The 27,750-nt window shown below is 35.7% G+C and overlaps 2 protein-coding genes across 2 annotated transcripts in view; both read left to right on the top strand.

Annotated features, from left to right (window-relative positions):
* LOC133322228 (protein fem-1 homolog CG6966) overlaps positions 1 to 21,713 on the top strand; it is a 109,832-nt gene extending 88,119 nt beyond the window's left edge. The window contains exon 6 of the mRNA XM_061531259.1: positions 21,703 to 21,713. The gene's annotated coding sequence lies outside the window, so the exon portion shown is untranslated. The remainder of the gene's footprint in view (positions 1 to 21,702) is intronic.
* LOC133322227 (zwei Ig domain protein zig-8-like) lies at positions 33 to 27,654 on the top strand. The gene is made up of 5 exons (XM_061531258.1): positions 33 to 359; positions 16,152 to 16,374; positions 20,297 to 20,424; positions 24,745 to 24,913; positions 27,432 to 27,654. The coding sequence occupies exons 1-5, from the start codon at positions 249 to 251 to the stop codon at positions 27,608 to 27,610; spliced, it is 810 nt and encodes a 269-aa protein (XP_061387242.1). The 5' UTR covers positions 33 to 248; the 3' UTR covers positions 27,611 to 27,654.
* Positions 27,655 to 27,750: the final 96 nt, after the last annotated feature.

The following is a 27,750-nucleotide window of genomic DNA, read 5'->3' as shown; positions in this document are numbered from 1 at the left end:
CCAATGCAAACAGTGGCAGCGGCACACACAGCACAACGTCGTCATCATCCTCGTCATCAGGTCACGGTTGGGTGTCTGGTAGTGGCGGTTATGCCACAACCAGCACCACCAGTACAACCCAAACCAGCATAGCCAACCACACACTAAGCAGCAGTGGTGGTGGTGGCAGCAGTGGCTCCACCACTGCCTATAAATCCCAGTCATCACACTCATCGGCGATTAATCGCAATGCCATCGAACAGCCAGAAATGGTGCAGAATGGTCCGTATTTTGATAAGGCAGCTTCAAAGAATGTCACCGCTTTGCTGGGAAAAACGGCCTACTTGAATTGCCGTGTCAAGAATTTGGGCAATAAAACGGTAAGTGAAAAGAGATTTGTATGCATTTACGTATGAGGTAGATGTTTTCAAGGGGATTATGGGATATAAAGGAACACTAAACATGAAACTAGGTAATCGGAAGAAGTGTTGATTGTGTGTCATAAAAGGATTTAGAAATCAAAAATCTACAAAAAGGCCGTAGAGGAGATATACTTTGGTGTGCTACTTATATAAAATCGGAAGAACATAGTTATGAGAGCTATATCTAAAGCTGAACCGATTTTCACGAATCTTAGCACACACCATTCTAGGCCCGATTAAGTGCGCTGTGCCAAATTTCGTGCAAATCGAAGGATATATAGAGACTTCCGTGCACCATTTACATAAAATCGGACAAAAATATATATGGAGGCTATAACGTAATCTGAACCGATCTTTCCGAAACTTACCACACATCATTCTAGACTCAATTCAGTACGCTGTGCTAAATTTAGTGCAAATCGAGAGACATATAGGGACTTTGGTGCAGCATTTACATTAAATCGGACGTAGATATATATAGGAGTTATACTTGAATCTCCACCGATTTTTCCAAAACTTACCACACATCATTCTAGACTCAATTCAGTACGCTATGCCAAATTTCGTGCAAATCGAAGGATATATAGGGACATTGGTGCACCACATACGTAAAATCGGAAAATATATATAGGAGTTATATCTAAATCTGAACCGATTTTCAGGAAACTTAACAAACATCATTCTAGACCTAATTTATTACGCTGTGCCAATTTTCGTGCAAATCGAGAGATATATAGGGACTTTGGTGCAGCATTTACATTAAATCGGACGAAAATATATATGGGAGATATATCTAAATCTGAACCGATTTTCCCCAATTTCAATAGGGTTCATCCTTGGGCCGAACAAAGGAGCTGTGCCAAATTTCATCCAATTCGAATGAAAAATGCGACCTCTACTTTGTTTACAATTTAACATGGACAGACGGACGGATGGACGGACATACATAAATCGACTTAAAAAGTGATTTTATGCATATTCTCAAAAGAAACCTTTAAAAAATCCACGCCTTGTATAGGCCTTGAAAAAATATTCTTTAAAAAATCCACGCCTTGTATAGGCCTTGAAAAAATATCCTTTAAAAAATCCACGCCTTGTATAGGCCTTGAAAAAATATCCTTTAAAAAATCCACGCCTTGTATAGGCCTTGAAAAAATATCCTTTAAAAAATCCACGCCTTGTATAGGCCTTGAAAAAATATTCTTTAAAAAATCCACGCCTTGTATAGGCCTTGAAAAAATATTCTTTAAAAAATCCACGTCTTGTATAGGCCTTGAAAAAATATCCTTTAAAAAATCCAAGCCTTGTATAGGCCTTGAAAAAATATCCTTTAAAAAATCCACGCCTTGTATAGGCCTTGAAAAAATATTCTTTAAAAACTCCACGTCTTGTATAGGCCTTGAAAAAATATTCTTTAAAAAATCCACGCCTTGTATAGGCCTTGAAAAAATATTCTTTAAAAAATCCACGCCTTGTATAGGCCTTGAAAAAATATTCTTTAAAATATCCACGCCTTGTATAGGCCTTGAAAAAATATCCTTTAAAAAATCCACGCCTTGTGTGGGCCTTGAAAAAATATCCTTTAAAATATCCACGCCTTGTATAGGCCTTGAAAAAATATCCTTTATCCACGCCTATCCTTTAAAAAATCCACGCCTTGTGTGGGCCTTGAAAAAATATCCTTTATCCACGCCTATCCTTTAAAAAATCCACGCCTAGTGTGGGCCTTGAAAAAATATCCTTTAAAAAATCCACGCCTTGTATAGGCCTTGAAAAAATATTCTTTAAAAAATCCACGCCTTGTATAGGCCTTGAAAAAATATTCTTTAAAAAATCCACGCCTTGTATAGGCCTTGAAAAAATATCCTTTAAAAAATCCACGCCTTGTATAGGCCTTGAAAAAATATCCTTTAAAAAATCCACGCCTTGTATAGGCCTTGAAAAAATATCCTTTAAAAAATCCACGCCTCGTATAGGCCTTGAAAAATATCCTTTAAAAAATCCACGCCTTGTTTGAGGCATTGAAAAACCAGTGAGCGGAGCTATATAGTCGGACAGGGCCGACCCTAAACAACTTCCTAAAAAATCTCACTTTATGTGGTTCTATATTTTGAATCTCGTGATATTTGCACCCTCTTGACTGACTAGAGGTCAACAAATATTACTAATATTCAGTATAGTCTTTCTTATTACTTGTCCAGATTCCCTTCACCGTGGCTTGTGTTGTGATGTTCGGCTTTCAATTGTGGCCACACAATTGGAGCGATCTGGAGCGACCAGAAAATCAGACAAAAATAAAGTTTTTGGTCCATTTCATCCCGTAAATATTAACCGATATTTTCCGAAAACAATAGGGGTCTTCATTGGGTAGAACCCATACTACATGCAATATTTCAAGATTGGTTCATAACTGTGGCCTGTATCGTGTTTGCAAATTATAATGGACAGACAGACGGACACACATGTCTAGATCGACTCAGCTAGTCGAGATATGACGATCGGTATACTTAGGACCAATATTTCGGCGTTACAAACTTTTGGGGCTGCACAAAGCTAAAATACCTTGACAACATAGTTGTGTGGGGTTAAGAACCCAACAATTTTATTTATTTTTTTAATACCATGCCTTGTCTGAGGCCTTGTTTAACAAATCCACGCCCATAATACAATTAAAAATATTCTTTATTGAAATTCATGTTTTCAGAAGACTGATATCCTTAAATAGTCAACGATAATTCATTATTAATTGTGGTTTCAGCTCTGTTAGTCCTTCAAAAAATAAAATTAAAATCCCCTTTTTCAGAAAATATTTGAGATTTTCATTTCAAATTGCATGCCAATGCTCAAGGCGATGGATATGAAACGAAAAGCTTTTGAATTAAACGCCTTCAAGCAAATGATTTCTTTACAAATGCTTTTGTTATCTTCTCTTCATGGCAGCATAAAAACAGAATTCTTCTTTTTAAGTATGAAAAATTACCTCTACTTATTTTCTTTAGTCTAGTTTTTGCAATTTCCTTTTCTCTATCTCTCTCGAAATAACAACAAATTTATCTTTGATGTTCAGTCTTGCAATGCCTTCTGTGTGGGGCAGCAATAATGGCGATAACATTGGCATAATACCCGATAATTATGGTGTTCTTTATTTGTTAGAAGAGAGAGAATGAAATAAAAAGAAACAACAGCCTAGATATTGATACAATTGTTTCCATTATAAAAAAAACTAAGGTACCATGAGGCGTATAAGTAGTGTCCCAACGTATACGCCACACCATCTAACACCTTTATTTTTAATGTGCTCTGGTATCATATCTTTTTAAATGTGGGCCTTTAGTCTCTATTCTCCTCATTATTGAAATTATTTTTTTCTTTATTTAAAGAAAATATTTTCCTTTGGGATTTTCTCTCCATTTAAACTCGTGAGAATTATGTCTATTTCACATAACCTCAAAATGCTATAATATTTTTCCCCAAAAATTACCCACAAAAATTATTATTGTTATTATATAATAACATATCAAGGATATGTGAGACATATAAAAATAGAATACCACGATTCGTATGCTCTACACGAGTTGTCGCAACGAAAATAACACAAAGGAAAATAATAATAAATGTAACGAAGGAAATTCACATGTGACACCGGAAAATACTACCTGGGCTCTGCACACACATACACAGCAAGTGGTATTTCACACTCGACAAACACCGGGGGCTTCGTTATCTAGGCATTACACCGGAACCATAACACGTAGCGAGAAGCACAGCCAAAAAATTCCCACCATTCCCCAACCCATCCCTCACACCACCTCAAATGACTAGCAAAGGAAAAATTTGTAAAGCAAAAAAATCCCCCGAAAAACATGTTGCCAACAAAATATTTTAGGCCCTCCTACGGCCAACTTCTCCACTTCCCCACCCTCTTGCCTTTGTGTAAATTTTAGTTTTGTTGTTGGTTTTGTTTTATTTTAGATTTCCCAACTAATTAATCACTTAGGCGGACATTTAGTTTTGTTAACTAACCACATTTGTAGGCACTTATTCACCAGCTAAGCACAGCTCCAAGGGATTTCCTGTAGATCTGGACGAAGGACATTTTTAATGTGCCAACATTAATTACAGCAATCATATGGGGGGATTTTGAGTAAATCTACGACAACAACAACAAACAGAACAAACCAACAACAAATACAGCAGTAAAATTGACGGTTACACCAAACACACGTGTCACGACACATACACATATACCCACACCCACTAGATGTCATGTATGTGTAGACACTTGGTCTAGATTAATTGCTCCAATGGGAATGGTTTATGGAAGACACTGATTTAATGGGTATATTTTCTGGCCTTTCTGTCAGGCCAGGTATTTATTTGGATGGTCAGATTTCACATATGGATAGGACAGGAAAAACACACACACACCCTCCCATTATACAATTTAATGACCTACTTTTTGAAGGCCACAAAAGAGTAGGTTTTAAATGACATATTAACCCAATTTAATTACAGGGGGAGGATTAAATTTTTTAAACAAATATTTTTAAGGCCTATTGAAGGTCTGATAGAATAATTTTTCAAGCCCTATACAAGGCATGAATTTCTAAAAGAATAATTTTTCAAGGCCTATAGAAGGCATGGATTTTTAAAAGAATATTTTTTCAAGGCCTATGAAAGAAGTGTTTTTTTAAAAGAATAATTTTTCAAGGCCCATAGTGGATTTCTAAAAGAATAATTTTCAAGGCCTATAGAAGTGCATGGATTTTTAAAAGAATATTTTTCAAGGCCTATAGAAGGTGTGGATTTCTAAAAGAATAATTTTTCAAGGCCTATAGAAGGCGTGGATTTCTAAAAGAATAATTTTTCAAGGCCTATAGAAGGTGTGGATTTCTCAAAAAATTTCAAGGCCCATAGAAGGCGTGGATTTCTAAAAGAATATTTTTTCAAGGCCCATAGAAGGCGTGGATTTCTAAAAGAATAATTTTTCAAGGCCCATAGAAGGCGTGGATTTCTAAAAGAATAATTTTTCAAGGCCTATAGAAGGCGTGGATTTCTAAAAGAATAATTTTTCAAGGCCTATAGAAGGCGTGGATTTCTAAAAGAATAATTTTTCAAGGCCTATAGAAGGCGTGGATTTCTAAAAGAATAATTTTTCAAGGCCTATAGAAGGCGTGGATTTCTAAAAGAATAATTTTTCAAGGCCTATAGAAGGCGTGGATTTCTAAAAGAATAATTTTTCAAGGCCTATAGAAGGCGTGGATTTCTAAAAGAATAATTTTTCAAGGCCTATAGAAGGCGTGGATTTCTAAAAGAATAAATTTTCAAGGCCTATAGAAGGCGTGGATTTCTAAAAGAATAATTTTTCAAGGCCTATAGAAGGCGTGGATTTCTAAAAGAATAATTTTTCAAAGCCCATAGAAGGCGTGGATTTCTAAAAGAATAATTTCTTTCAGGCCTATAGAAGGCGTGGATTTCTAAAAGAATAATTTTTCAAGGCCTATAGAAGGCGTGGATTTCTAAAAGAATAATTTTTCAAGGCCTATAGAAGGCGTGGATTTCTAAAAGAATAATTTCTTTCAGGCCTCTTCAAATTGGGGATTTTTATAGAAAAAATGTCAATGCCTGTACAAAGGGTAGATTTTTATACCCTTCACCACACTGCGGTACAGGGTATTATGTCGTTGTACATACATTCACTTTCTGAGTCGATTTACGCATGTCCGTCCGTCTGTCCGTCCATGTATTTTTGTGAACAAAGAACAGGTCGCATTTATAATTCGATTTGGATGAAATTTGGCACAGGTCACTTATTTGGCCCAAGGACGAATCCTTTTGAAATTGGGAAAACTCGGTTCAGATATAGATAAAGCTTTCATATATATTTTCGTCCGATTTAATGTAAATGGTGCATTAAAGTCCCTATATATCTCTCGATTTGCACGAAATTTGGCACAGCGTAATGAATTAGATCTAGAATGATGTGTGTTAAATTTCGTGAAAACCGGTTTAGATTTAGATATAGCTCCCATATATATTTTCGTCCGATTAAATGTAAATGTTGTTCCAAAGTCCCTATATATCCTTCGATTTGCACGAAATTTGGCACAGCGTAATGAATTAGATCTAGAATGATGTGTGTTAAGTTTCCGGAAAATCGATCCAGGTTTAGATATAGCTCCCATATATATTTTCTTTCGATTTTATGTAAATGGTCCACCAAAGTCCCTATATATCATTGGATTTGCACGAAATTTGGCACAGTGCTTCTATATCTGACCAAATGAAGAATTTAGTATCGGTTGCAGAATGACATGTTTATGGATCCAATTTCATTTAACTGGTCTTTTAAAAATACGACGTCTGTTAGGATTCATCTGTGGAATATACTCAAAGTGGTGAAGGGTATCATATAGTCGGCATTACTACTTTTCTCACTGTCGGCCTCCACAAGTTGGGGATTTTTTTACAGAAACAAATTTTTTAAGGTTCTGCTTTAGACGTAGATATTGAAAGGCTAAGATTGTTTAAATGTACAGAATTTGACGTAGATTTTGTAAAGAACCAGTCCTTTGGAATTATTAAATCCTTAGTGCCAAACTTTATGTTCCACTTCACAGCCAAGCACTCCGCCCCACCAGACATTATCAATTTGCGGTCGACGAAAAAGAAATGAAACGAAAAAAGAATGAAAAAAAGAAAAACTGTCAAAAGAATTGTGTGCATAGTTTTCGGTGTGAAGAGGCATTGGCCTGTTTGCTTGTTGTTATTGTCAGCATTGTTATTTTATTGTATAACGAATACATAACTATGCATAGTATACGAGTGTGTGTGTATAGAAGTGTTTATGTGTGTGTGTTATGACAAAACAAATATTGGCAAATTGAATATGCATGGAATGTATATTTTTGTAGGTGTCTACCTCTACGGCCCTGTAATCCGGGGAAGGAGAGTGTTATGGATGATGTTAATACGACTGGATATGGGACCTGCTGTCGTTCAGTAGTGGTCGTTGTTGTTCCCCATCGAACTCATCACTCACTCTATCGACGTTTTATTGGGCTAAAAACTTTTCAACTTGTTTTGTTCACATCTAAAGCTGATGGTGTTGTCGATATTTTCATAGTGTCGCTGTGTGTGTGTGTGTGTGAGTGGCTCTGGTTGGGGGTGGATATGCGGTTTTGCTAATTCTCTGTGTCTTTCTGCTGCATGTTCTGCTTTCACACATATCGTTCATTTTGTTTACAACACAAAATAAGAATAATTATCACCTGTCAAATAAGACATGCTAAAGGTGAGGGTATGTGTGCGTGTGTCGGTTATGGAGACACATGTGTGTTTGTGTCGGTGAGTGATTTATAAACATGTTTTGTTTATTTCAATATCGAATCGCACACACACACACCCACAAACATAATAGTCGTCTGTGTAGTTTGTCGACTTCTAATAAACAGCTTAACAACCGCAATCAAAGAAATAGCGACAACACCCCCCAAAATCAGACGCTGACACACCCACATTCGCATCAACATCAAAATGATGGATGGATGGAACGAATGAACTGACTGACACACATTTGTTTCACAAAATCGCATAACATTTATCGACATGACATGTACTGGAAAATACAATAATGTGAGTGACGCAGGAACAACAATATACAGGAGGATATATTCTATAATGGTGGTAATATTTTCTAAAAAAACACGGCTTCTAAAAAATATTCGTTTAAAATTCTAGATTTCTATGGGCCGTGAAATTATTGCTTACTTACTGAGCTGGCTTGTTCCATAAGCCGAACATAAAAAAGATTTCCAAGTGCGTCGGTCTTGTGCGAATCTCCACCACGTTCCACGATGTTGTTTTCTACTTGGCCTTTCCATCTAATTCGTGGTCTTCTCCTTCTACAGGAACCATCAGTAGGCTAACTTTTATATACCTTTTGAGCTGAGGCATTCTCATTCATTCGCACAACATGGCCTAGTCAACGTACGATAGATTGACTATGTCGATGTCCGCGTACAAATTGTAAAGCTCATGGTTCATTCGACGCCGATATTCACCGTCGACGCATATCGGCCCGTAGATCTTTCGAAGATTTTTTCTTTCAAACACCCCAAGAGCTGCCTCATCCCATGCTTCAGATCCATATAATAGCACGGGTAGTATAAGCGTCTAGCAAAATGTGAGTTTGGTCTGCCGGGAGGTGGCCTTGTTTCTAAACTGCTTACTTAGACCATAGTAGCATCTGTTACAATCTTTCTCCGAATTTCGAAACGGATGTCATTCGTTTTATTTATGGCGGTACCAAGGTATATAAAATCTTTCACTACCTCGAAGCTGTAGTTCTCAAGTTCCACAGTTGGTCCGAGTCTACTGGACGTCTTGCGCGTTGATACCATCAGCTTGGTCTTCTCACCGTTTACTGCCAGACCCACTTTGGCAGACTCCTTTTCAATCTGTTCAAAGGTGGCTGTTACCGCTCGCAATGTTCGAGCCATTATATCGCTGTCATCGGCGTAGGCGAGTAACATGTGTTGTTTGGTGTACAGAGTGCCATTTCTGTTCACCTTTGCGTCTCGTATAACCTTTTCCAGCAGGATTTTAAAAAAATATCACACGACAATCTGTCACCTTGTCTGAATCCTCGTTCGGTATTAAAGGGCTCCGATAGGCCCTTTCCTAGTTTAACTGCTGACCTTGTGCCACTTAAAGTTATCCTGCATAGCCGTATAAATTTTGCAGGAATGCCGAACGTAGACATGGCTTTAAACACCTCTGAATGGATAGGGCTGTCGAATGCGGCTTTATAGTCGACAAATAGATGGTATGTGTCGATGTGTTTTTCGTGGGTCTTTGCCTTTCCAGGATTTGGCGCAGAGTGAAAATCTGGTCAATGGTGAATTTGCCAGGTCTGAAGCCGCATTGGTATGCTCCAATGATGTCACTGACCATTGGCTTCAGTCGTTCACACAGCACACTGGATAGCACTTTAAATGCTATGGGAAGGAGACTTATTCCTCTGTAGTTGGCACATATCGTCTTGTTTCCTTTTTTGTGCACAGGATGCTGAGGTTCCAATCATTGGGCATGCATTCCTCTAGCCAAATTGTACTAATCCGCATGGATTAGTACAATGCATGCTCCTGACCAGCATCTGGTCACCAGTCTTGAATAGTTCGGCTCCTGCTACTTTATTGTTCTTGAGCCGATTAATTGCTATTATGTCCTCATCATATCTTATTGGTTCTGGGGTATCTTTTTCAACGCCACTATTTGATACCAGAAGCTTTTCAAAATGCTCATTGCAGATCCTCAACACGCTGTCTGTATCTGTCACCATGCTTCCTTCTTCATATCTACAGGAGGATGTGCCTGCACCAACGCCTCCGGTTTGGTGTTTTACTCGTTGGTAAAATTTCCGGACTTCATTCTGACTCCTGTACATCTCGATCTGCTCCCGTTTTTCTTGTTCTTTCTTCTTTTTTCTGAAAACACGTTTCTCCTCTCTCCTTTTCTGCCGATAACTCTCCATCACGGTACGTGTTTATACTGCCTGCATGGTTGCCCTATACGCTGCGTTTTTTACATAAGTAGCATTACGATCGTACCATGGGTTTCTTGGTGGTAGTCTTTGGTACCCAAGTGTTGCTTTTGCTGCAGTTTGTAGAGAGTGGGCAATTCTTTGTCATTGTACTTCTATACTATTATCGGGACAAGAAGTGCTTTCTTCAAGCAGGTGGGTAGGTTGAGCGTAGTAGGCCTCGGCTACCTGTTGTGTTTGCAGCTTTTCGACGTCGAGTTTCCGTGTTCTGTTAGATCGCACCTTCGCCGCTACATTAAGACGGGTGCGTACCTTGGCTGCCACAAGGTATTGGTCCGAATCGATATTCGCTCCTCGGATCGATCGGATATCGAAAACACTGGATGCCTTCCGTCTATCACAACAAGATCAATTTGATTTCTCGTTGCTTGAACAGGAGAGATCCAGGTGGCCTTGTGTATATTGAGATGCTTGAATCTGGTGCTGCTAACTACCATTTCATTAGCTGCCGCGAAGTCATGTCGTTGTCTGATGTTTCTCCATGAAGGCTGAATTTTCCGACGGTGGGGCCAACGATATTTCCCTTCCGATTTTTGCATTAAAATCTCCAAGCAGAATTTTAATGTCATGGCCAGGGCAACGGTCATATGCTGTTTTTATACGGATTATTGCAATTCGCTCATCTACTGGAGTGAATCTGGAGACGAGGTCTTTTATTCTCCTGTTAACCATAAATCCGCAGCCAAATTCATGTCTCTTTTCATGGCAGCTATAATACCGGGCGCAATCGTCTGATTTATTTACGCCTGACACTTTCCATGGCATTTCCTGTAAGGCAATAATATCGGCTTTGTACTTCTTGAGTACATCCGCCAAAGTGAGCACAGCGCCTGTTCTGTACAACGTGCGCACATTCCAAGTGCAGATTCGTATTCGATCGTGGTCCTTTATACGTTTGCGGGGGTCGTCAACATTAGCGGGGTTTGGTTTTCTTTTTCTTTGCTCTTCCATAGTAGGTTTTAAAAAATGTTCGATTTATGGGCCTTGAAAAGATATTCTTTAAAAAATCCACGCCTTCTATAGGCCTTGAAAAATTAATCTTAGAAAAATCCACGTCCTATATAGGCCTTGAAAATTAATCTTTAAAAATCAACGCCTTCTATAGGCCTTGAAAAATTAATCTTAGAAAAATCAACGTCCTATAAGGCCTTCCAAGGCCTTAAAAATTAATCTTTAAAAAATCCGAGCCTTCTATAGGCCTTCAAAAATTAATCTGTAAAAAATCCACGATTTAAGGGCCTTGAAAAACTATTCTTTAAAAAATCCACGCCTTCTATATGCCTTGAAAAATTAATTTAAAAAAAATATCCACGATTTATGGGCCTTGAAAAAATATTCTTAAAAAAATCCACGCCTTCTATAGGCATTGACAAATTAATATTTGAAAAATGCACGCCTTCAATAATCTTTAAAAAATGTTCGATTTATGGGCCTTGAAAAGATATTCTTAAAAAATCCACGCCTTCTATAGGCATTGACAAATTAATATTTGAAAAATGCACGCCTTCAATAATCTTTAAAAAATGTTCGATTTATGGGCCTTGAAAAGATATTCTTTAAAAAATCCACGCCTTCTATAGGCCTTGAAAAATTAATCTTTAAAAAAATCCACGATTTAGGGGTCTTGAAAAAATATTCTTTAAAAAATCCACGCCTTCTATAGGCCTTGAAAAAATACTCTTTAAAAAAACCACGCCTTCTATAGGCCTTGAAAATTAATCTTTAAAAAATCCACGCCTTCTATAGGCTTTAAAAAATATATCTTTAAAAAATCGACGCCTTCTATAGGCCTTGAAAAAATAATCTTTAAAAAATTTTCGATTTATTGGCCTTGAAAAATTAATCTTTGAAAATCCACGCCTCTATAGGCCTTGAAAAATTAATCTTTAAAAAATTTTCGATTTATGGGCCTAGAAAAAATATTCTTTAAAAAATCCATGCCTTTTATATGGCTTGTCTGCTGCTTAGACAACACATATTTTAATACTCTTTAATAAACAAATGTTCGTGTGTGATAATTATTTTTTTGTTCACAAACAATAAATATCCATGTTTTTTTAATAACGAAATTTCTTCACAAAACTTCAAAAGAATTATTACCAAACATTTTACCTCTTTTTCATCATTTTATAATCCCCAAAAACAATTTTAAAGAATTTCTTTGTTGGCATCACCCCACACATGTCGGCACCCAACTTCAACATAGAACCCTGCTCCACCCCCTCTGTCTGATTACATTGTGACATGCTGTAACATATTTCGTTCTCGTTTTTCTTTTTTTGCATAGTAATGCCAATTAAAATTTTACGATGTTCACACGTGCCGGCGTAGACGCTACAAAACAATAACTGTGATCTTATCCAACGACACTCACGCTGTCATACATCAACACCCATACAGACATAGACACACATACCCACATACACATAGCCACAGTGACACTTGTGACACAGTTGTTGGTAATGTTTGAATAATAGGCTAATGCGAGCGTGTAAGAGGGGTGTGTGTGTATTGGCAAGCGTATAGATGTATTGTTGTGTATTATGTATGCATACTTTTTTGCCTGACTGTTGTGTCGTGCTTCATTTTTTAGTGATGTAAAAAAATACAAAAAAGAGACATTTGTCATGTTTTACAAGTAGCACAGGTGTTGTAGTCATTCAAATGAATTCATTTGAATACGACATGTCGTTTCAATTTCTCTTTTTTGGTGAGTATTTGTTGGTTACAGTGGAGCTGAAAATGGGGATTGGAAGTTTTATTGCCGCGAAAATATTATTCAAATTTATCAAGGCTACGACAAAACCTTTAAAATATGAAAAAAATATAAATCGAGATCGAATTATATTTGGAGAAGTGGAGAATGTACTGAAAACCCATCCATAATATAATCTACAGTTATTTGATTTGCAATAAAAAATATTTTAAAACTCACACTCTTTGTGTCCTTTAAATCAGTCCTTAGAAAAATATTCTTAAAAATCCAAACTCTTAAATTTTTTCTTGTCATTAGGCAACTTAAATAAAATCAGTTTAGAATTTAATTTTGATATTGCTCAAATTCGGCTTTGTATTTAAAAAAACAACTTTTTTTTTGGTTCCAAAAACAAAGCGTTTTTGTTTCTTCTCTTCTTTCTGTCCCAAACTAAGTCATTTGCTTATCTAAATCAATATCTTTGAATAAGTTTTTTCAATGTGGCATTCGAAAAGTAATCTTCTAAAAAGTTAAACAAAAAATGTTTGATGATTGTAATTGTGAGCCTTTTAGGCATGTATTTGTATTGTTTTTGTAAATACTGGAGACATCCTTTTTTTGGAAAATTAAATGCCGTTGGGTTTTACAAATTTTTAAATATAGAATGGTTGTTGTATTTGTATAGGCTTTGTATAGAGTCCAAAAGAATCCGGCCTTTAGGGCTGTGTTTAATAAAAAAATATGAAAACAATATTGAATCGAATATTCTATGGTTTGTGAAAAATGTTTTTTGGATCTTCAATAGAGATTGGTTTTGTTAAAGATAATTTTTTCAAGGCCATCCATAGGAGTAGATTTTTTAAAGAATATTTTTTCAAGGCCTTCCATAGACGTGGATTTTTTAAAGAATATTGTTTCAAGACCTTCCATAGGCGTGGATTTTATAAAGAATATTTTTTCAAGGCCTTCCATAGGCGTGGATTTTATAAAGAATATTTTTTCAAGGCCTTCCATAGGCGTGGATTTTATAAAGAATATTTTTTCAAGGCCTTCCATAGCCGTGGATTTTTTAAAGAATATTTTTTCAAGGCCTTCCATAGGCGCGAATTTTCTAAAGAATATTTTTTCATGGCTTCCAGATGGAGTGGATTTTTTAAAGAATATTTTTTCATGGCTTGCAGATGGCGTGGATTTTTTAAAGAATATTTTTTCAAGGCCTTCCATAGGCGTGGATTTTTTAAAGAATATTTTTTCAAGGCCTTCCATAGGCGTGGATTTTTTAAAGAATATTTTTTCAAGGCCTTCCATAGGCGTGGATTTTTTAAAGAGTATTTTTTCATGGCTTACAGATGGATTTTGGATGGATTTTCGTGGATTTTTAATTTTATAACAGGCGCGGATTTTTTAAGGAATATTTTTTCATACCCTACAAAAGACGTAGAACTTTTAAGTAATACTTTTTCATGTTCTACAGAAGGGGTGTTCTACAGAAGGGGTGTAGAAAAGGCGTAGAGTTTTAAAAGAATACTTTTTCATGTTCTACAGAAGGGGTGGATTTTTTACAGAATATTTTTTCATGGCCTATAGAAGGCGTGGATTTGTTAAAAAAATTTTCATGGGCTATAGAAGGCGAGGATTTGTTAATGAATATATTTCATGGCCTATAGAAGGCGTGGATTTTTAAGGAATACTTTTTCATGGCCTACACAAGGCGTGGACTTTTTAAAGAATATTTTTTTATGGCCTACACAAGGCGTGGACTTTTTAAAGAATATTTTTTCAATGCCTTCCATAGGTGTGGATTTTTTTAAGAATATTTTTTCGAGGCCTTCCATAGGCGTGGATTTTTTAAAGAATATTTTTTCAAGGCCTTCCATAGGCGTGGATTTTTAAGGAATACTTTTTCATGGCCTACACAAGGCGTGGACTTTTTAAAGAAAGAGGCGTGGAGTTTTATCCCCTTCGCCACACAAGGTATTATATCTTTGTGCATATGATTGTAACAGGTAAAAAGAATCGAGATAGATACAGGGTTCATTTTAAAAATATGCATAGAATCACTTTCTGAGTCTATTTATGCATGTCCGTCCGTCTGTCTGCCCATGTTAATTTGTACATGTCTCATTTAAAATCCAATTTGGATTAAGTTTGGCACAAGTCACTTATTTGGCCCAAGAACAAACCCTATTGAAAGTGGAAAAAAATCGGTTCAGATTTAGATAAAGCTCAAAAAAAAAAAAAAAAAAGTCATTGGATTTGTACGAATTTTGGCATAACGTACTGAATTAAGTCTAGAATGATGTGCGCAAAGTTTCTTGAAAAACGATTCAGATATAGCTCCCATATATATTTTCGCCCGATCTTATGTAAATGGTGCATTATATATATCTTTCGATTTGCACGAAATTTGGCATAGCGTACTAAATTAAGTTTAGAGTAAAGTGTGTTAAGTTTCGTGAAAATCGGTTCGGATTTAGATAAGCTCCCATATATATTTTCGCCCGATTTTAGGTAATTAGTGCACCAAATTCCCTATATATCCTTCTATTTGCACGAAATTAGCCATAGGGTAATGAGTTGAGTCTAGAATGATGAATAGTAAGTTTCGAGAAAATCGGTTCGGATTTAGATATAGCTCCCGATTTTATGTAAATGGTGCACCAAAGTCCATTTATATATTTCTATTTTCACGTAATTGGAATTGAGTCTGAATTCTAAATCTGTCCGAATGAAAGTAAATGAATTAAAGGTTGCAGAAAGACACTAGTAAGTTCCTTCGAGGGAACATTGACATGTAAATGTAAGGATATGTACAATATACTCAAAGTGGTGAAGGGTATTATATAGTCGGCCCAGTCCGACTTTACTACTTTCCTTACTGGTTTAAAAACCACGCCTTAGACAAGGCGTGGATTTTTAATTTAATTATGAATTTTGAAGGTCTACAGAAGGGGTGAATTTGTTAAGGAATATTTTTCCAAGGTCTTCCATAGGCATGGATTTTTTTATAGAATATTTTTAAATTTTTTTAAGTTCAATTTCAGACTTTTAAAATATTTTTGACTACTTCAAATACTTGGATTTTTATAAAAATAGTTTATAGTAAGGACATATTTTTATTTTAAAAAATATTTCTTAATGCTTGGTAGGCTCTATAGATGTAGAGGATTTAAAACCTCAATGCCTTGGTGATCTCTTTTTGCAAACAATTTTTGAAGGTTTAGGAATATTTTGAAATCGTTTCTTAATGGCTATTAAGACCTTGAAGTGTTTTTGATACATGTTTGGGACTACTAATATTTAGGTGTAAAAACATATTTAAATTACTTTTGTTATAAACGTATGTCAGGAACATTAGAGCGTATAAAATTGTTCTTTTTACAATACGTGCCTTTAATGTGTCTATATTTGTTATATCGATTATTAATTTTACAATTTATATATATTTCAGATGCTCCTGCAAGTATCCTGGGTACGACATCGTGACATACATTTGCTCACAGTTGGACGTTATACGTACACCTCCGATCAGCGATTTCGTGCCATACATCAGCCACAGACAGAAGACTGGATTTTACAAATCAAATATCCACAGCATCGAGATTCGGGCATTTATGAATGCCAGGTATCGACAACGCCGCACATGAGCCATTACATACATTTGAATGTGGTTGGTAAGTATAGCAAAGCCGAAAATTTCCATTTAATCCTTATGATGACAAAGAATATTAATTATTGAGCAAATAAATTTAATGGGAGTTGCTGTTGGCATATTTTATGTTGATAATATGCCATGAAATGTTTGTGTCATTGTTCATTAGTAACGCCTTTCCCTGAATATGTAAGGATAATGGATTCAATTTTGTTGGGGCAATACAAATAAATACACACACACACACACAGATAGATACATAGCATTATAACTTCCCAATGATAATTGAGTGAATTTATTTGAATACGAATTTCAATGGGCATAAATCTCAAGGACTAGACAAATAAATTATTATCATTATTATCCTTATGCTTTTGGCTTCTTCTTCTACTTATTTGTACTATTTGTATAATGTGCAAATCAAATATATTGAAATGGTGATGCGATTATGGCCAACATTGTCCCTTTTTCAGGGTGATAGTTAAATTGACTTGAAGTGGCCAAAAAATTCCAGCCGACTTAACATCAATGGGGTACAGCCCCGAAAATACGCAAGGCCAGGGCATAGAAATTTGGCTGAAGAAAAAAAAAACACTAAAAAATCAATAACGAATGTAATTTATATGGCCATCGAGAGAGAGAAAAAATTATACATAATTTGTTTATACAAACACATAGTTATGTGTCCTTGAATTTCACACACACAAATAGCTTTTGAGTTCGGAGTCCATTCACAACTGCATTTTTTCCATGTAATTTGGTTATTCATTTTCAGTTTATGGCTTATATCAGCAACAAAAATAAAATATTTATTAGATTTAATGTAATTGAAATCATTTAATTGAATTACACAGGCATATCGAATTGCTGAACTTGCACGAATTCCAAAAATATCTGAAATGAATAGCATCAATAAGATGGTTGTATTGTGATATGGCCTGTCGTAGCTTAGATGAGGGGTCTAAGTATATCAAAATAATTGAAATTCTTCGATATTTGCATATTACAGTTTATTTTTATTAAGCTATAATTAAATTTAATCAAATATGTAAAGATCAGGGCGTATGAGTGTTGACACAATGTATACGCCGTGCTGGACGGAGACAACTCATAGAATTTAAAGTAATTCTTAAATAATAACAATAAGGGATTTTGAAGTCATAGGAGTCGATTTTTTTAAAAAAAATATATTTTTTCAAGGCACGTAAAAGGCGTGGATTTCTTATAGAATATTTTTTTAAGGTCTCCAATAGGCGTGGATTTCTTAAAGAATATTTTTTCAAGGAATCCAATAGGCAAGGATTTCTAAAAGAATATATTTTCTAGGCCTCAGAAAAGGCGTGGATTTTTTAAAGAATATATTTTCAAGGCCTCAGAAAAGGCGTGGATTTTTTAAAGAATATTTTTTCAAACCCTCAGACAAGGCGTGGATTTTTTAAAAAACATAATTTCAAGGCCTCAGTCAAGGCGTGGATTTTTTAAAGAATATATTTTCAAGGCCTCAGAAAAGGCGTGGATTTTTTAAAGAATATATTTTCAAGGCCTCAGAAAAGGCGTGGATTTTTTAAAGAATATATTTTCAAGGCCTCAGAAAAGGCGTGGATTTTTTAAAGAACATATTTTCAAGGCCTCAGAAAAGGCGTGGATTTTTTAAAGAACATATTTTCAAGGCCTCAGAAAAGGCGTGGATTTTTTAAAGAACATATTTTCAAGGCCTCAGAAAAGGCGTGGATTTTTTAAAGAACATATTTTCAAGGCCTCAGAAAAGGCGTGGATTTTTTAAAGAACATATTTTCAAGGCCTCAGAAAAGGCGTGGATTTTTTAAAGAACATATTTTCAAGGCCTCAGAAAAGGCGTGGATTTTTTAAAGAATATATTTTCAAGGCCTCAAAAAGGGCGTAGATTTTCTAAAAAATATATTTTCAAGGCCTCAAAAAGGGCGTAGATTTTCTAAAGAATATTTTTCAAGGCCTCAAAAAGGGCGTAGATTTTCTAAAGAATATTTTTCAAGGAATCCAATAGGCAAGAATTTCTAAAAGAATTTTTTTACAATGCCTCAGAAAAGGCGTGGATTTTTTAAAGAATATTTTTTCAAGGCCTCCGACAATGTGTGGATTTTTTAAAGAATATTTTTTCAAGGCGTGGATTTTTATACCCTTCACCACACTGTAATACAGGGTATTATGTCTGTGTGCATATGTTTGTAACAGGCAAATATAATCGAGATAGACTCATGGTTTCTTTTGAGAATATGCATAGAATCACTTTCTGAGTCGATTTATGCATGTCCGTTCGTCTGTCCGTCCGTCGGCCTGTCCGTCTGTCTGTCTATGTTAAATTTTAAACAAAGTACATGTTGCGTTTTTGATTCATTTATTTGGCCCAAGGACGAACGCTATTGAAATTGGAAGAAAACGGTTCAGATTTAGATATAGCTCACATATATATTTTCGTCCGATTTAAGGTAAATCGTGCACCATAGTCCCTACATATCTTTCGATTTGCACGAAATTTGTTACATCGTACTGATTTGAGCCTAGAATGGTATATGTTAAGTTTCGTGAAAATCTGTTCAGATTTAGATATAACTCCCATATATAGTTTCGCCCGATTTTAGGTAAATGGTCTACCAAAGTCTTTCGATTTGCACGAAATTTGGTCTAGCATACTGAATTAGGTCTAGAATGATGTGTGCTAAGTTTCGTGAAAATCGGTTCAGATTTAGATATAGCTCCCATATATAGTTTCGCCCGATTTTGGGTAAATGGTCTACCAAAGTCCCTATATATCTTTCGATTTGCACGAAATTTGGTATAGCCTACTGAATTAGGCCTAGAATGATGTGTGTTAAGTTTCGGGAAAATTGGTTCAGATTTAGATATAGCTCCCATATATAGTTTCGCCCGATTTTAGGTAAATGGTGCATCAAAGTTTCGTAAAAACCGGTTCAGATTTAGATATAGCTCCCATATATAGTTTCGCCCGATTTTAGGTAAATATTCCACTTAAGTCCCTGGAAATCTTTTGATGTGCACGAAATTTGGCACAGAGTTATTAATAAGATCGAGAATGATGTCTGCCAAGTTTCGTGAAAATCGGCTCAGATTTAGATATAGCTCCCATATATATTTTCATCCGGTTTAAGGTAATTGGTTCACTAAAGACCCTATATATCTTTCGATTTGCAAGAATTTTGGAAAGGGGTATTGAATTAAGTCTAGAATGATGTTGCCAAGCTTCGTGAAAAGATCCATAGCTAGGAAGATTGACACAAGGTACTGAAGTAATATAAATTAGTCTCTGGCAAGTTTCCCTGAAATCGGTTCAGATATTGATATATAACAAAAACGCGTTTTCTGTTAGGATACATACATAGAATATACCCAAAGTGGTGAAGGGTATCATATAGTCGGCCCAGTCCGACTATACAACTCTCCTTACTGGTTTTAAATGCCTCAGGCAAGGCGTGGACTTGTAAGGAATATTTTTTAAATGGCTCAGACAAGGTGTGGACTTGTAAGGAATATTTTTTAAATGCCTCAGGCTAGGCGTGGACTTGTAAGGAATATTTTTTAAATGCCTCAGGCAAGGCGTGGACTTGTAAGGAATATTTTTTAAATGCCTCAGGCAAGGCGTGGACTTGTATGGAATATTTTTTAAATGCCTCAGGCAAGGCGTGGACTTGTAAGGAATTTTTTTTTAAATGCCTCAGGCAAGGCGTGGAAACATATTTTTAGACTTTCGAAAGATGTTTAATGTTTAAAACATATTTTTTTTGTCCAATCCAAGATAAAAGATTATTTTTATTCACGTTGTACATTGTGCCGTATAAATGATGTCAACACTCATACGCCCCAGTTGCTCATTATTTTTAATATTCTTTTGTGAAGTGTGTTTTTATTAAATTTTATTCATATATTTTGTATTTTTTTTCCATTTACAGAACCCTCAACAGAAATTATTGGTGCCCCTGATCTATATATAGAAAGTGGGTCAACTATAAATTTAACCTGCGTTATTCTTAATTCTCCTGAGCCGCCTGCCTACATATTTTGGAATCACAATAATGCGGTAAGTTTTATTAATGGCCTGCTACCCCATTCCGAACCCCTTTTGTTTCTAAATGCCTGCAATATATTAAATGGTATCGAAACGAATATTTTATGAGGAGTGGGTGTGTGTGTGTGATATGAATGAACGGGAAATTTGTATTTATGTATGCAACTGTGTAGATGTAATGGGGTATAGTGAAGTAAATAGGAAATAATTAAAAACGGAAATGATTGATTTTTAATTATGCTCAGAAAAGGCGGATAAATAATACATTTAAACGTTTGCGGAATAGTTATTTTTTCCAGTGGAGTTGTAGATTTTTCTACAAATAAAATATTTTCGAAATGTTATTCTATAAAATTTTAAACATTTTCTTCCCACTCCACCCCAATATAAATCACAGTATATGCTATGTTTTTTTTTGTACATAGTTTTTTTGTTCTTCATTCCTATACATAGTTGTATACAAAAAGCCAAAAAAAGCAACGCCTATGTCTGCATCGATAGGACTATGTCTGAGTGCTGCTGCTGGTGTGTTGTGTGTGTTTGTTCGTTTTTTTGTGGGTTATTTCACATAAAAGCCTAAACTAATCCTTTTTTTATCGGCACTGCCTGTAAATCCTTGAAAAAGTTTTTTGTTTGCAAAATTTTAATTTTTTGCCTTTTCTCTGATTTTTTTTGTGTGGATTTCAATGGCTTCATTTTTAAAGAGAAAAAAGTAGGGAGAATGCGAAAATAAATAAAAAAGAGAAGAAGGATTAAAATGTCAGTGTGTGTGTGGGTGATGGCTTTGCAATGGATTCCAGGAATTGTTGACTGACTGCCTATGTATAGCAACAATGGTTTTACTAATAAAACCAACAACAAGAGGGACATATTGATAATTTTTGTTGTTGTAATAGTTTCCGTTCCCATCAATTAAAATTTCTTTAATGACGTTCTCTTGTTTTTTACACATGATATTTCCGGATTATGGTGTTTTTAGGTAAGAGTGATATGAAGGGTATGAGGAGATTATTGATCCAGTTCATTTATTCAGAAAATAAAATTGATTGGAACCAAGTTCGGATTTAAAAAATAAGAGGGAAAAATACAGAACCCCAAATATATTCATAATTTGTCATCACCGAAATTGAGTTTTTTTTTTTTGAAAAATATTTACTTTGTGCACTGGGTCGTATGCGTTCTGTCAATACTTATACGTCACTCCATGCGCGTTGTTTTTAAGTATTTCAAATTCAAGTTTTTGATCGTTGAAATATTTTGTGTTACATAGAAAACCATATACATTTTTAGATTATATCATAAAAAATTCTAACACCTATCGTGCTAGGATAATATTTAAAAATAGCAAATAAAAATACCATGAAATTCGTTCCGGCTACATTTTGTATACCCTTCACCATGAGTTTGAGATTTAAAATACCTAAAAATGATTGGGACTTTTATAAGAAGCTAAGCCATATTAAATTGCTGCCGGGAAAACATGAAATACCAAAATACTGACTGGATTCAGGATTGAAATTTAGGCTAGGGTCTTTAACATAACGCAATTGGCTCGTAACCTTTGTATGGACGCTATGCAGGAACACGGTTTACAATCTCATGTGAAAAAAACAAAATATCCAATTCGATCCAAACATAGCACATGGTAATATCCAAACTCAAACCTTTTTATACCATTCACCACACTGTGGTACAGGGTATTATGTGTTTGTGCATATGTTTGTAACAGGGAGAAGGAAACGAGATAGACACATGGTTCCTTTTGAGAATATGCATAGAGTCACTTTCTAAGTCGATTTATGCATGTCCGTACGTCTGTCCATGATAAATTGTAAACAAAGTACAGGTCGCATTTTTGTTTCGAATTTGATGAAATTTGGCACAGCTCATTTATTTGGCCCAAGGACGAACCCTATTGAATGTGGGAAAAATCGCTTCAGATTTAGATATAGCTCCCATATATATTTTCGTCCAAATTAGGGAAAATAGTGCACCAATGTCCCTATATATCCTTCGATTTGAACAAAATTTGGCACAGCGTACTGAATTAAGTCTAGAACGATGTGTGTTAAATTTCATGAAAATCGGTTCAGAATTACATATAGTTCCCGAAATTTGGCATAACGTACTGAATTGGATCTAGCACGGTGTTTATTAAGTTTCGTGAAAATCGGTTCAGATTTAAATATAGCTCCCATATATATTTTGTCCGATTTTAGGTAAATGGTGCACCAAAGTCCCTATATATCTCTCGATTTGCACGAAACTTGGCACATCATACTGAATTAAGTCTAGAATGATGTGTGTTAAATTTCCTGAAATCGGTTCAGATTTAGCTATCGCTCCCATATATATTTTCTTCCGATTTAAGGTAAATGGTGCCCAAAAGTCCCTATATATCTCTCGATTTGCACGAAATTTGGCAAATCATACTGAATTGAGGCTAGAATGATGTGTGTTAAATTTCCTGAAAATCGGTTCAGATGTAGATATAGCTCCCACATATAGTTTCGTCCGATTTGAGGTAAATGGTGCACCAAAGTCCCTATGTGACCTTCGATTTGCACGAAATTTGGCATAACGTACTGAATTGGGCCTAGCATGGTGTGTATTAAGTTTCGTGAAAATAGGTTCAGATTTAGATATAGCTCCCATATATATTTTCGTCCGATTTAAGGTAAATGGTGCACCAAAGTCCCTATGCATCTTTCGATTTGCACGAAATGTGGCAAATCATACTGAATTGAGGCTAGAATGATGTGTGCTAAGTTTCGGAAAAATCGGTTCAGATTTAGATATAGCTCCCATATATATTTTCGTCCGATTTAAGGTAAATGGTGCACCAAAGTCCCTATATATCTCTCGATTTGCACGAAATTTGCAAATCATACTGAATCGAGGCTAGAATGATGTGTGTTAAATTTCCTGAAAATCGATTCAGATTTAAATATAGCTCCCATATATATTTTCGTCCGATTAAAGGTAAATGGTGCACCAAAGTCCCTATGTATCCTTCGATTTGCACAAAATTTGGCATAACGTACTGAATTGGACCTAGCATGGTGTGTATTAAGTTTCGTGAAAATCGGTTCAGATTTAGATATAGCTCCCATATACATTTTCCTCCGATTTATGGTAAATGGTGCACCAAAGTCCCTCTATATCTCTCGATTTGCACTAGAATGATATGTGCTAAGTTTCGTAAAAATCGGTTCAGATTTAGATATAGCTCCCATATATATTTTCGTCCGATTTAATGTAAATGGTGCACCAAAGACCCTATATATTCTTCGATTTGCACGAAATTTGGCATATCGTACTGAATTCAGTCTAGAATCATGTGTTTTAAGTTGCAAATCGAAATGATGCGAATTTTTTTTTTTTAATCGGTTCAGATTTATATATAGCCTTAAATATGCGGCGTACAGAATAGCGTGTATCAATTTTGCTATAAGTTGTTTTCCATAAATTTGTCCCATGGTACGCGGACGACTCAAAATCTGCCTGAATGAAATTAAAATTATCATAGGCTGCAGAAAGACATGACTATGTTCCTTGAATAACACATTGACATACAGTTGTAAGGATACATATGTACAATATACCCTAAAGTGGTGAAGGGTATCATATAGTCGGCCCAGTCCGACTTTACTACTTTCCTTACTGGTTATCAATGAACCAACCCTCCTTGTTATAATAAAAATAAAAACCAATTTGATTATTTTCCCTTACTTCGAATTGTAAAGGAAAATTTAATATTTCATGTATATCCGTTTTATCCATTTTCACTCGTTCCCCCTTTGCTCCTTCACTTCATTTAAGCTATGTGTTTATTTACACGCTTAAAAGCCAACATTGTTATTAAACATAAAGAACAATATTTTTTGTTGGTTGGTGGGTTATTCTTCTCCATCAAATACAACAAAAAATATTGTTCCACCAATATCCTGTGGATGCTGGGAAAAACCTTGTATATATTTTTTGCCTTGAATGTCCTTTTCGCTGTTGTCTTTGACTTTGTAAACCCCACAATACCACAGCCAACAGAAAAAAAGATTTCCAATTTTTCCCCCATTCATAGCCGTTGATGAAGAAATTCCGTATTTATTTGCCAGCTATCTCTGTTTGTGTGCGTGTGTGTGAATATATCTGTGCTTTATGTCTGTATGTGTGGGTGATTGCCTTATGGTTTTGACTTCGCCATTTTTTTATAACCATGACCATGTCTATATTTTTTTCCTCTGTTTATTTGGCTTACTGATTTCGTTATTGTTGTTGTTCTTTTACATTTTGTTTTTCTCTTCTTTTTCGTTTTCGATTCCATTTCCGCAGATTATCAACTATGATTCGCCGCGCGGTGGTGTCTCCGTTGTAACCATAAAAGGCGACACAACGACATCCTTTCTGTTGATCAAATCAGCCCGACCATCGGATTCGGGCCATTATCAATGCAATCCATCGAATGCGAAACCGAAAAGTGTTACCGTTCATGTGCTCAATGGTAAGTATGAAATGACTAACACAATATGGGTTACATTTTGTTTTTATAGCAGGACAAAAAAGGATAAGCTACGAGAATAAAACTATTTCAAGTGATGGGCCACAACCATGGATAATTTTAATTAAATTTTCTATTTACATTTTCTACTTTCTATAGAATTTCTATAGAAAAAAATTCGTGAGACCCTCTGGGTCAAGTTTTTTCTATAGAAAAAAATTCGTGAGACCCTCTGGGTCAAGTTTTTTCTATAGAAAAAAATTCGTGAGACCCTCTGGGTCAAGTTTTTTCTATAGAAAAAAATTCGTGAGACCCTCTGGGTCAAGTTTTTTCTATAGAAAAAAATTCGTGAGACCCTCTGGGTCAAGTTTTTTCTATAGAAAAAAATTCGTGAGACCCTCTGGGTCAAGTTTTTTCTATAGAAAAAAATTCGTCAAGACCCTCTGGGTCAAGTTTTTTCTATAGAAAAAAATTCGTGAGACCCTCTGGGTCAAGTTTTTTCTATAGAAAAAAATTCGTGAGACCCTCGGGGTCAAGTTTTCTCTATAGAAAAAAATTCGTGAGACCCTCGGGGTCATGTTTTTTCTATAGAAAAAAAATCGTGAGACCCTCGGGGTCAAGTTTTTTCTATAGAAAAAAAAATCGTAAGAATTCTATAGAAAAAAATGTAGTCAGACCCTCTGGGTCTAGTTTTTTTCTCTAGAAACAAATTCGTGAGAATTCTATATAAAAAATCGTCAGATCCTGGAAATAAAATCTTTATAATCTTCTTATTAAGAACATTTCACATCTTCATCTCTAAGCCTCCCAATCACGCCTCCGCATAATTTCTCTTGGCCATTTTTGGTCTTAATCTAATCGTCGTAATTTCGTTAATGCAATCAAATCCTCAAACTGTGACAATAAAACCCCAGCCAACAACCAGACCATTTAGTTGTCATCGACCGCAGTCGCCATGGGTGGATGGCTGATTCAGACGTCAATGTCGTCCATTGGCTAAAACGGAAACCGGAAAAATATTCAGCTGCTGATACTGCTGCTGCCATTACTTGAAATACCATAATTATTTGAGGATTACATTGGCGATTCTTTGTCGAGTATTCAAATCCTTTTGTTGTTGTTTCTGCTGGATTGGGTTCACGAACTTCATTTTCTGGCGACTTAGTTTCACCCGCCTCATTCTTAACCGGGCTGGAGTCAATTGAAGCGTGGTGGTTGGAGGAGGTTGTGATGTGGCTAATGGGGTTTTTATGCGGTTTTTGGATATTTCTCTTTCCGTTTCGTTTCATTTCGTTGCGGTATCGGTCGTAAATCCTAGCAAACAAATCTTTTAAGGGCCAAAGCTGAGGAACCATCAGCTATAATCCTATTAGTTGCAGATTATTGCGAATTATTGCCTGCTGTCGCCTTACCGGGCGTTATGCCAATAATAATAAGAACGACAACGACAATAATTTGCCTTTCGGACCCATAGCCAGGGATGTCTTTGTCATGACTGAAACCCATAAAACCAAAAACAACAAAAATAAATGCTTAAAAATTAAGCAAATAATGTCAGGTGTGTTATGGCCAAAATGGTTATGGCCTGTCATAAACGGTTTTATTGGAAGGCTCGGAAGGTGGCATCTATCGTCGAGAGAGGTTAATGTCCATGACTTGTTCGGCGAGAGAGGGGCGAAAGCCTAAAAGGACCAACATGTGGAATGTGTTGTATTACATCGACGATTAGCTGGGTACTCGACATTGTTCGGAGGTGTTGTTTATTTGTCTTTGGGATAACTTTATTGTAATAAACAGGTTGCGTGATTTTTATTACAGTTGTAGGCTATCAAAATGTTGTTATATAATTATTTATAGGTCTTAGGTCTCACGATGTTGTTTCATAACAAACGAAGTTTTCTTAAAGAAAAAAAATGAATTTGAGTGACACTCGAATTATTTTCTATAGAAAAAATCAAGACCCAGAGTGTCTCGTCAATTTTTTCTATAGAAAAACTTTGACCCATAAGCCTCACGGATTTTTTTTTATAGAAAAAACTTGATCCAGAAGCCTCAAAGGGTCTCACGAATTTTTTTCTATAGAAAAAACTTGATCCAGAAGCCTCAAAGGGTCTCACGAATTTTTTTCTATAGAAAAAACTTGACCCAAAGGGTCTCACGAATTTTTTTCTATAGAAAAAACCTGACCCAAGGGTCTCACGAATTTTTTTCTATAGAAAAATCTTGGTGACGCAAGGGTCTCACGAATTTTTTTCTATAGAAAAAACTTGACGACGCAAGGGTCTCACAATTTTTTTTTCTATAGAAAAAACTTGACCCAAAGGGTCTCACAATTTTTTTCTACAGAAAAAACTAGAGACCTGAGAGTTTCTCAAAAAAATTGTTTTTTTTTTTTGTTACTGCAATTTATTCTTTAATTTAAATTTTCAATATATTTTTTTTTTATTTTACCATCAATACCTGTGTCCGAGAACAGCATTAAAGATGTCAATTAAACAGGTGTTTCTCATTCTGTTTCCAGGGGAATTCCCAGCAGCAATGCAGCGCGCGGTACAAGCTCATCGGCTAATGTCTCGATATCATTATATCTTAGTGTACCTGTCCATGTATTGGTGTACCTTAGCGTTTGTCAGGCACTACATAAAGCTACCGCCGCTGGCAGCTACAGATACTGGTATCGGCTCTGCTGCGATCATGTGATAGAAAATCTAAAGCGGCTGTTTGGTCTGCTGCTATTGACTTTGGTATATAGCCGAAGGCTGGTGGCACTACAGCGAAGGAGAAAAGAGCAGCGTGAACAACAGCAACAAAATATGGTTGCCATTGGTGGAGAGACATGT

This window comes from Musca vetustissima, unplaced genomic scaffold (assembly GCF_032173495.1).
Source record: "Musca vetustissima isolate MV318-11 ecotype Yass unplaced genomic scaffold, APGP_CSIRO_Mvet_v1 utg23703, whole genome shotgun sequence".
NCBI lineage: Eukaryota > Metazoa > Arthropoda > Insecta > Diptera > Muscidae > Musca > Musca vetustissima.
This window is presented reverse-complemented; position numbering and strand designations above follow the sequence as displayed.

Bases quoted from the DNA above. Each gene is read 5' to 3' on its own strand.
- LOC133322227 (XM_061531258.1), top strand. From the start codon at position 249: ATGGTGCAGAATGGTCCGTATTTTGATAAGGCAGCTTCAAAGAATGTC. The intron at 360-16,151 runs GTAAGTGAAAAG...TATATATTTCAG, and splicing joins AGAATTTGGGCAATAAAACG to ATGCTCCTGCAAGTATCCTG. The intron at 20,425-24,744 runs GTAAGTTTTATT...CCATTTCCGCAG, and splicing joins TTTGGAATCACAATAATGCG to ATTATCAACTATGATTCGCC.